Source organism: Marmota marmota, unplaced genomic scaffold (genome assembly GCF_001458135.2).
Source record: "Marmota marmota marmota unplaced genomic scaffold, marMar, whole genome shotgun sequence".
In the NCBI taxonomy this organism is placed as follows: Eukaryota; Metazoa; Chordata; class Mammalia; order Rodentia; family Sciuridae; genus Marmota; species Marmota marmota.
In genome coordinates, this window is record NW_026000185.1 from 26,802,908 (window position 1) to 26,811,726 (window position 8,819).

Sequence of the window (8,819 nt, forward strand, 5' to 3'; positions counted from 1 at the left end):
CGGGCTCTAGGCTGAGCAGGACAGAGGCACTGGCAGGGGAAGCCCCCCAACGGTGTGCCCAGCCGGTGGTGCCCAGGGCCCACACGCTGGCCCCGGGAGCAGCCCTGGTGATCGGAAATGCTCAGGACAGTGGCCCCACAGCTGGAGCCACGGGAGGACAACGTGCAGGCGCTGTTCTGAGTGCTGGCCACAGCAACCGCTCAGCCCCGGGCCCCCTCCCAGAAGAGCAGCTCGAGGCCCACAGGGCCCCGGATGAGCATCCTTCACCATGGGGCAGCGGAGTCGTAAAGTTGGGGTTCACCCAGTTTGAAATCCATGCGAATACACGACACACTTGGGGGAGGGACCCGTGTCTGACCCAGGTTTCACCCTGCCCCATGCACGGCCTCCGGTGGGTGTCCTGGTCTTCGGCTTGTGACCCTGACCTGTCACCGGCAGGTGAGGAATTTCCCACCATGACACGTGATACTCAAAAGCTGCAGGTTTCGGAGCCTCTGCGGCGCGTTCTGAACCACAGGTGCTTTCCCTGCACCAGGCGGCTTGGGGCCAGTGGCCAGGCCACCCACTCAGGCCTGGGTGCCTGGACCTTCACCAGACCCTGGGGCTGAGCCGCGTGGCCCACGGCTGCTGGCCTCCTGGCTGGACTGGGCCCTCATCCTACAGGGTCCCTCCCTGCAGGTCCCAGGCCCGGGTCACCATCAAGGTGAAGCTGACCTCCTCAGGAGGAGGAGGCACCAGCACCTGGACAGGGAGTCAGGGCTCGGGGTGCAGGTGCAGGGCAGGACCACTGTGCAGGGTAGGAGGCGAGGGGTGCACGGGGTGCGGGTGTGGGCGCGGGCGCACGGGGAAGGAGGACGGAACGTGACTCTGAGGCTGGGACATGTCTGCCAGGCAGGGGGAGGCGCCAGGATCTTCCAGAGGGGCAGCAGCAGGGGCCAAGGCAGAGGAGAGAGGACACCTGGGACCGGGGTCCACAGGGGCCGCAGAGGCCAGGCCTGGGCCGAGGGGCATGGGAAGGCACGGGGGCTGCAGAAGCCCCCTCTGCTCGGGGCCCTCGCTCACAGAAGGAGAGCTGGTCCTTTGGAGGGGACCTGGGCCCTGGGTGCCAGCTGTGCACATGCCTGATTTTCAAGGTTGCATCAGGATGGGCGGGGCCCGGGGCCCACTGACCTGCAGACAGGGCCACACCGTCTCACCACACGTGGGGGGACAGGAGGCATGTGCTCTCCAGGCCTCAACCCTTCTCTGTGAGCTGAGGGGACGTTCTGGAGCCTGCTGGGCACCTAGCACACCCTGGCCACTGAGGGCCACCCCTGCCGAGCATGTCCCAGTGGGCAGCATGTGGCCCTGTCCCCATGGGCCCCCAGGAGGGAGCTGAGATGATTTCGGCTCTAATAGTGACAGTGCCCACCCCAGGGCGGAGGACGGGACAGACAGCTCACTGGGAGGGGCTAGTGGCACACGTGTCCACCCATCTCAGCTGGACAAGGGCCCTTGGCCCAGACTCAGGGACACGTGGCTGAGAGGACCTGGGTGAAAACACCAGGCTCGGTGTCCTCGCCTGAAAGTGGGCAGATGGCAGTGGCTCAGTCACGCTCACGCAGCCAGCCACTGGGGACAAGGGCCACTGGACAGGCTGCCGGATGTCAGGCCAACTCCATGCGGGGCGAGCAGACCCGGGGAGGGCTGGGGGGGGATGCGGTACTCACGGCAGAACCTGAGGAAGTCGGCCTGCAGCTCCTTGCGGGCGCTGAGGAACACCCGGCCCTTCTCGGTGCCCACCACGAAGGCGCTCTCGTCGTGCACGGCCACACAGGCCACCTCGGCGTTCAGCTTGGACAGCGCTGAGCACTGCGGGTGGGGCGGGGGCACAGGAGTCCGCTCAGACTGCAGGGACCCAGCGCAGGGGAGAGGCCGCCCCTCCACCATCCTCCGTCTTTGAATCCGCAGTGGGGACAAGTGACAGGCCCCCGGAGACTGGCCACAGGGCCGGGAGAAGAGATGCGCCTTCTGCTCCTCCCTCTGAAGTCCTCCTAGATCTAGAGGGGCCTCTTGCCTCAGCCCCAGGGGACCTGGGCTTCCATGTTGGCACACGGGGGAGGACACAGCCCACTGGGCTCTGCTGGCCCATGTACAGAGCTGGGGACAGAAGCCCACACCTGGAGCTTGAATGAAGACCAGGGGCGGGAAGGAAGCCATCTCTAGACTGGGCCACCTCTGCGGGTCCACCGGCCCCAGAGTTAAGCTGGTAGCTCCTTGGCACAGAGGGTCCCTACAGTCAGATACCAGCATCTCAACAGGAAAACCCTGTCTATAAACCTGTGGTATGCAGTTGGCGCCTGATAAATGCTGCTTTTTCTCTTCCTGTGACTCCAGGCTGTATTCTGCCCTCTCTGAGCTTCAACTTCATCATCCTAAGACCCAGGGGTACAGCTAAGAGATGCCAGAGAGACCTCTTTAACACTTGCCAGCTCCTGGCACAGAAGCTTCTCCCAGGAAAAGGACATTATTCCGTCCTAAACCTCCAGAAGAGACTGTGGCTCATCCCGGGGACAGGACATGAATGGCAAGAGGTGACCTAGGAGGACAAGGGCATGAGGCCCAGGCACCAGCATTCATTCCGAGGCTATGGACTTGATCTGGCTGGACCCTGTGCCCGCGCTGAGGCAGGACGGCGCTCAGGGGCACAGGCGCCGGGTGGGCAGGGTGGGCGCTCACCATGGAGTCCAGGGCCGACACCAGGCTGGTGATGATCTCGTCTTTGCGGGCGAAGGCAGAGCTCCAGCGGTCAGGCCCGCAGCCGTTGGCGGGGAGGTCACAGCGCTTCCCCAGCAAGGCCATGGTCACCTGGAGGAGGAGGGGAGAGACAGGACGGTGGGCACCAGGCCCTGGGGGAGGGCATGCAGGGCGGCCACCACCCCAACCCCCGGACCCCTAAGGCCGCCTCGACTTCCAGCTGCAGCAGACCAAGGCCTTGCATGCCTCAGGAATCTGAGCCCTGGACAGCGGCTCACGCACAGGCCTGCACAGTGCAGGCCCAGGACATCACCGGGAGGGGCGTCTCATGGCACCACCAGCCCTGGGCCAAGCCCAGTACCATGCCTGCTCTGCCAGATAAGCCCAAAGCCCACTGTTCCATGTGTACACAGCTCTGGCCACGGCCTTGCCCCTGCTCACACACCCTCCATGGCTCCCTACTGCCCCTGAGAGCTCAACTCCTGGTGTTCTGGCTTCCTGGCCAGCACCCCCCCACAGCTTAGGCTGCAGGTCTCTCTGTCCCTAAATACACCAGTGTCCTTCCCCCTAAATACACCAGTGTCCTTCCAAGCTGCCTTCGCAGGTTTGGGTCCCCTGGCCTCAGTCTAACGAAGGCGGGGACTGCCCCACTGCCAGCCTATCTGGCTGGGTGCCCTCGCTGGCCTCTCTGTAGCAAGCCACATGCCCTCAGGACAAGGCTACTGCCCCTGCCTCTGGGCCTCCATCTACTCCCGGTTGTGGGGCTCCGCCTCAGGGCGTAGGCAGGCAGGGCAGGGCAGAGGCCCCTCTACCAGCCGGGGGGCAGGACTTTGTCCTGTCATTACGGGGCTCCTGGAGGCAGAGGTGCGTGTCCCCATCCTGGTGCCTTCAGACCAGGGGAGGCCTCCCCCACCAGCTGGGCCTCCCCCGGCTCTGCTCTCCCTTTCCTGACCCCGGGAATCAGATGGAGGCCCCACCAGCTGCCCAGGGCAGCTCCTGCCCTGTCCTCAAGGCAAGTGGAAGAGAGCACAGCGGTGACCCAGGGTTTCCCTCCCTGGCCTCAGCCCAGAGCTATGCCTGCTCCCTGGCTGGGGGTCAGTGGCCAGTTCAGGGCAGTGGGCAGGGGACAGGCCTGGAAGGCCCAGGGGTGTGACTCCTGGATACAAGTGGGCAGGCAGGGCACAGCAGGCTGGAGGTCCTCACGTCCTGCTGCCTAGGGAAACAGGCCACCACGGTCCCTCTGGACGATAAGCTCGGCAAGGGCAAAACCAGGTCTGCCTACCCTAGGGCCACCTCAATGCCCCCGTATGTGACAGGCCAAGGTGAATGGTCCCAACCCAGACTGGGAAGCCAGACAGCAGCAGGTGTCAGAGGCCATCGCACACAAGGGGGTAAGAAGTGACACCCCAGTGACAGAAACATCCCGAGGATCTAACTGGGCTTGCAGTGGAGCCGGGCTCCGGCCTCAGCTCTGGTTCAGATCAGCCCTTTGGCTGGGGCTGAAGACTGACCTTGGCAACAGGCCAGCCTGGCATTTGGTCAAAACATGTATTGGAGCCGGATGTGGAGGCACACCCCTTAATCCCAGCAGCTTGGGAGGCCGAGGCAGGAGGATCACCAGTTCAAGGCCAGCCTCAGCAACTTAGCGAGGCCCTAAGCAACTCAGTGAGACCCTGTCTCTAAATAAAATATAAAAAAGGGCTGGGGATGTGGCTCAGTGGTTAAGCACCCCTGGGTTGAAACCTTGGCACCAAAATAATAATAATAATTATTATTATAATTACTATTATTGGGGCTGGGGTTGTGGCTCAGTGGTAGAGCGCTCGCCTCGCACTTGTGAGACCCTGGGTTCGATCCTCAGCACCACATAAACATAAATAAATGAAATAAAGGTATTGTGTCCAACTACAACTAAAAATTAGTATTTTTTAAAAATCACTATTATTATTATAACACACACGCGCACGCATGCACGCACGCTCTGCTTCTGAATGTTTGCAGACGATGTTTCATCTTAGAACTTGGGGATCTGGGGAATGAAGGGGTGCTGACGGCTGACAGGCTGTAGGTGACAGAAGCCCACAGATGACTTGTGCTAATGGGCCAGGAGGCGGGCCCCAGCCATCTCCTGGGCCAATCTGTGGCATGATGTCCCCCCAGGGGTCTGCTGTGTAGACAGCCCCTGGGACCCTCATGGAGGCAGCGGGCACAGCTGGGAGCTGGCGGCCCTGCTGCTGTCCCCCACCGCTCAGCGTTCCCTGCCCAGCCTCTGAGCGCCGTTTCCTGCTGCCAAGGCCCAAATCGAATCAGGCCAAGCAGCAGCCCAGACACTGGCCCTGGCCTCCCTCAGCCTCCGGTTGCCCAGACTGCACCGGCTCCTTCTGGCAAAGCCCTAATCCACTTAGAAAGGAACCAGGAGGGAGCAGGAAGGGGGCTGGGCTGGGGCCACCAAGTCCACACCCGCCAGCCGAGTCCACACCCACCAGCCGAGTCCACACCCGCCAGCCGGGCACTCGGAGCCCGGGGTGCAGCCGAGCGGGGGCAGCAGGGGGCCCACTCCAGATGCCTGGGCGGCTGGAGCTGGCAGGTAGGCGGGAGGGAGCCCAAGAGACCCGGGCCAGGCGCTGGACCACACCTTCTCCCTCTGCCATTCACCGTGCAGAGGACAGGGGACCATGGGGACAGCGAGCACCAGTCAACGGTGAGGCCAGAGGGAAGGTCCCCGGGAGATGGTGCAGTCACAGAAGGAGATCAGAGCAGAGTCAGAAGAGGCTCCAGAACACGCGGTGGCCACTGGCTCCTGACAGGGCACAAGTGGTCAGCGCACACTCGGGGCCCAGGGTCACCGCTCAGGTGGGACGCAGGGCAACATCCTGACCCCTTTCTTCCTGCCTCCTATCACGACCCTGCTAGCTCAGCCCCCAAAGTACCCCAGTCTATCCACCTCCGGCCATGTCCAGTCCTGGCCACCAGCCCCGCGTGTGCAGTGGCCTCCCCTCTTGCTGGTGGGGTCTCCTCCCCAGCCAGGGAGCCTCGCTATAGGCCCCCCACGTTCTTCCCTTGCCCAGACGCTCCTTGTCCCTGCACAAAGACCCAATGCGACACTCCCCTGTGCACAGTGGGCCTGCGGGCACAGCCCTCTGCCTCTCCCTTCTGCCCAGGCCCAAGCCTGTCCAGGTCTAGGGCCTCCCCCGCCGTGGCCAGCTAGGCAGAGGCCGGCCCCTTACCACCCACCCCTCCTGGGACCCTCGACAGAACATGCTGCCATCTGAAGCCACAGCCCATGCGCTTCCTGCCCGGTGTCCCCACAGGAACGTGGGCTCCCCAAGGCCACAGACTGTGTCCGTCCTGCAGGCCGCAGCCTGGCCTGGGTGTCCCCAGGCAGGCAGGGCCTGGCCACCCGTGGGAGCCTGCACCTCGGGAGGCGCGGCCTCTCTGGCGGAGCGGTTTGATGGAGAACGGAGGCTGCGGGGTGCCAGGGCTCTGGGTGGCCCCTCCAGCACACAGTGACCTGGCCATGCTCCAGGTGCTGCCCCAGGACCTGCAGCGCCTGCATCACCTGGCCGCTGGTCTGGGGAGCGTCCTTGCTACAGCACCCTGTTTTAGAGATGAGAGGGGACTCTCCCCAGGCCCCAGCAGCAGACAGTGGGGACACATCCTGTCTGCCTCAAAGTCTGAGGCAGGAGGCCTGTGCTCCCACAATGACCAGCAGAGACCAGAGGGCCACGTGCAGAGCTGACCAGGGTGACCAACTGGCCCTCGGTTGCCCAGGAACAGCCGGGACTTAGCAGAGAGTTCTGTGTCCTCAGTCTCTGGACAGTTGGTCACCAGGCCCCGGCCTTGACACAGGACCAACAGGGCCAGGCGCCCACACACCTCCCTCAGCGGCAAAGAACATGGACAGACAGGGACAGGGAGGACGTGTGTCCATCCTTTGGGTCCAAAACCATGAACTTGCTTCCTAAGGTGAGAGCCGGGCCTGGGCTGCGCAGGCAGGGGGACACGGAGCATGGGAGCAGGCAGGGCCCCTGCACCTGGGGAGATGGGGAGAGGACGCCCCAACTCGGGGCTCAGGCCTGAGTGCGAAGCCCCAAGGGCAGAGCCGGGCAGGTGGATGGAAGTCACCATAAGGTGCTAAGTCCCAGCTGAGTCCCGGCTGTGGAGCGGCCCATGACCTGCCCCTCATTTGGCATCCCTACCCACTGTGCCCACCCACAGGCCAGAGGCTGCCACCACCTGCCTGGTGACCCCCGGGGCCTGCACCACACCCCTGAGGCTCAGAGGTGACACCCCCAACAGCAGGCCCAGGAGGCTGCGTGGTAAGTCCCAGGGACTCTGATGGCAGCCAGGACCTGGATGGTCCTAGGTGCGGGCTGCGACCCAGGTTCCAAGGCCTCTGCATCCTGCCTGCCTTGCAGGCCGCCCAGGGCTGGGGACCAGCAGGTCCCTGAGCCAAAGACTGGCCGAGAGCTGTGTCCCTGGGGGAGTAGGTGCTGCCCAGACCAAGGGCAGGCCTGTCACCAGGAGAGGGGACACCCACAGTACTGGGCCCCACAGCCCACTCCAGCTGGCCCTGGAGCCCGGCTGAGGGCTAGTAGACTCTCAGCCAAAGGCCCCACAGACAGGAGGTGCCCAATGGGGACCTGAGAGAACCAGGTCAGGTCCCTTTGACCCCACACAACGACACGGCCTCTGCACTGGCTCTGGAAGCCATGAGCAGGTCAGGGGGCTCCATGCTGCCCGCCCGTCACCCCTGGTCACAGCAGGCGAGGAGGCCCCTGGCAGGGCCACTGCAGGAGGGAGGACTGCCCAGGAGCCCAAGCCCCTCCAGGCACCAGCCCGCCCAGTGTCAGGGGTGCCCGGGAGGCCTGGCAGGGCACCTGGGCCGCTGGCCCCACGGGGACAAAGCTCCCTCATTGCTCCCGCCACACGCTTGAACTCTGGCAGTCACCAAGTCCCTATCTTATCAGCTACCAGCCAGGGGACAGAACCCAGTGGTCACCCCGCCTGATCATCAACTGGGTCAGTCTAAGCAGTGAGCTGTAGGGGGGCCAGCAGCAGTGGCTCTGCCCAGCTGGAAGGTGGTGGCCCATGGGAAGCAGCCGGGGCGCCTCCCCTGGCCAGGCCACACCACAATCAGTCACTCAGCACCTGCTGGAGCCTGCACTGGGCCAGGCCCCTTCTGCCCGCTGGAGATCACAGGGTCAGTGTGTTCACAAAGAGTCACAGGGCCTCGGAGAGAGGACGCGGGGAAGCCGCCTGGCACAGAGCTTCGTGTGGAGGACAGAAAGGGGTCACCCACGGATTGAACCCAGGGGCACTGACCACTGGGCCCACCCCCAGCCCTATTCTGTGTTTTATTTAGAGACAGCGTCTCGCTGAGTTGCTTAGGGCCTCACTAAGTAAGTTTCTGAGGCTGGCTTTGAACTTGTGATGCTCCTGCCTCAAGCAACCAAGTCGCTGGGACGACAGGGGCACCCCTGGGCCTGGCAGGTGGCCCGTGTTTTACTCCCACTTTCCATTTACCTACTTTGGGGGAATTAAGGGCTTTGCCAGCCAAGGCTGAGACGGGTTTTGAAGGGGGGACAGGAGTTCTCTGGGTACGTGAAAGGAAGCCCGGGGTCGTCTGCACAGAGCAAAGGGAGAAGCATGACTTGGCCATCCGGGGATAAAGGGGAGGACGTCTGGGGCGATGTCGACAGAAGAAAAGGCGACTCGCGGATGGGGAAAATACTTGCCGATTTTGTATCTGATGAGGATCAACGTAAACAGAACCCTAGACGCAACAGCACCACAGCCCACAGCCCACGAAAACCCGGACAGGCAGGTCTCCTGACCTTCAAATGGCCAGCAGACACACGAAAACTGGACATCACTGGCCATTAGCAAAATGCCAATCAAAACTGCAGTGCGACATTGCCTCACACCGGGTAGGATGGCTCCTATAAAAAAATCACCACACGTGAACGAGAGCTGGAGATGCCATGGAGGGGCCGGAGGCCCAGGCACCGTGGCAGGAGTGGACATGGGCATGGCCACCATGGGGACAGCATCGCTGCTCGACACCTCTAAGACAGTCACAG

At 63.2% G+C, this 8,819-nt stretch overlaps 1 protein-coding gene across 5 annotated transcripts in view; it reads right to left on the reverse strand.

The window, feature by feature from the left end:
* The window catches only part of Gtf2ird1 (GTF2I repeat domain containing 1), a 58,006-nt gene extending 49,414 nt beyond the window's left edge, over positions 1 to 8,592 (reverse strand). For all 5 annotated transcript variants that reach the window (XM_015491414.2, XM_015491413.2, XM_015491416.2 and 2 more), the window contains exons 1-3: positions 8,574 to 8,592; positions 2,719 to 2,847; positions 1,710 to 1,851 (exon numbers count right to left, since the gene is read on the reverse strand). In XM_015491414.2, coding sequence (XP_015346900.1) covers positions 1,710 to 1,851; positions 2,719 to 2,841 — 265 coding nt within the window. In that variant the 5' untranslated portion in view covers positions 2,842 to 2,847; positions 8,574 to 8,592. The remainder of the gene's footprint in view (positions 1 to 1,709; positions 1,852 to 2,718; positions 2,848 to 8,573) is intronic.
* Between the last annotated feature and the right edge of the window lie 227 nt (positions 8,593 to 8,819).